The sequence below is a fragment of the Pygoscelis adeliae genome, unplaced genomic scaffold (assembly GCF_000699105.1).
Source record: "Pygoscelis adeliae isolate BGI_AS28 unplaced genomic scaffold, ASM69910v1 Scaffold434, whole genome shotgun sequence".
NCBI lineage: Eukaryota > Metazoa > Chordata > Aves > Sphenisciformes > Spheniscidae > Pygoscelis > Pygoscelis adeliae.
In genome coordinates this window covers 3116-4246 of record NW_008824660.1, presented here as the reverse complement: position 1 = coordinate 4246, position 1131 = coordinate 3116, and the positions used below count along the sequence as shown (strand labels likewise).

The following is a 1131-nucleotide window of genomic DNA, read 5'->3' as shown; positions in this document are numbered from 1 at the left end:
CTACCAAAGCTCCTCCTGGCCCCGCATGTCCACCTTGGTTGCGTGTGTGTCCCTGTCCACCCACTGGTACCTTCGCTCCATGGTGGAGCTGAGCCGGACGGAGACGGGGACAGGGGTCCCCTCCCTGATGGCGGTGAGGATGGTGGGCAGGGGCTCCAGCTCCTCCTGCGTGGCCTGCCAGGATGAGACAAGGACATTATGGGGACAATGGGTGACCTTGTGCCATCCGCAGGGCGATGGACGCCAGCTCTGTGTGTGGGGAGGAGGTGGCCAGTCTCGCCAGCTACCCTTGGCGACAACTGGGTGGTGGCACCTGGTCCAGGCTGGAGAAGATGTCACAGAGCAGGAGGTGGAGAGTGGCGAGCTCCAGGGCCAGATCCACGTAGCCGTCGTAGGTGGCCATGTGGACGCTGCTCTCGGGGTTGGCCACGCTCTGCAGGAAGGCCGTCATGGTGCTCCAGTTGTGCTCCAGGAACTCGTTCATGAAGCCCATGTAGGCCTCCTTCTCGCCAAACCTGGGGACCACGATGGCCGGTTACCTGGGGGCCAGGCGACGGCCTGGGCCACCACCATGGTCATGAGCCAGGCCACCTCCAGGGTGGCCACCTCCAGACCACCACCTGGTCGTGGACCAGGTCACTGCAACGTCCCTGCACCACGTCACCACCCCGTCTACAAGCCGGGGACATGGGTGAGGACACTGCCGTGTTCTTGGACCAAGCCACCCATAGGTCAGGCCACCACAGGTGACACAGGAGGCTCTGCTACTGGGACACCTCAGCCCCGTGCATGGAGTGGAGATGTTCTCTGCTGCCCCGCGGCTGGTTCATGGCGTGCAGGAGATGTCCCTGCTGCCCCGTGGCGTGTAAGGGACATCCCTGCCGCTCCGTGGTATGTTGGGGACAACCCTACTGCCCCGTGACCGTCCACGGCACGTGCCACACAGCGTGTAGGGGATGTCCCCGCTGCCCTGTGGCTTCCCCATAGGGATGTCCCTCCCCACCAGTACCAGTGCCGTGCCCTGCTGTGACGTACGTGGTGAAGTTGGCCAGGTTCTGGATGACCTTGGCCACAAGGGTGAGGGTACGGGCGGTGGCCTCGCTCGGGTACTCCTGGACGAGGCCGAAGAGG

At 64.4% G+C, this 1131-nt stretch overlaps 1 protein-coding gene across 1 annotated transcript in view; it reads right to left on the bottom strand.

Moving 5' to 3' along the window:
- Window positions 1-1131, bottom strand: part of RASAL3 (RAS protein activator like 3) — a gene marked incomplete at its 5' end in the record, with an annotated part of 3212 nt that continues 2081 nt past the window's right edge. The window contains 3 exons of the mRNA XM_009322792.1: window positions 1-174; window positions 314-515; window positions 1036-1131. Coding sequence (XP_009321067.1) covers window positions 1-174; window positions 314-515; window positions 1036-1131 — 472 coding nt within the window. The remainder of the gene's footprint in view (window positions 175-313; window positions 516-1035) is intronic.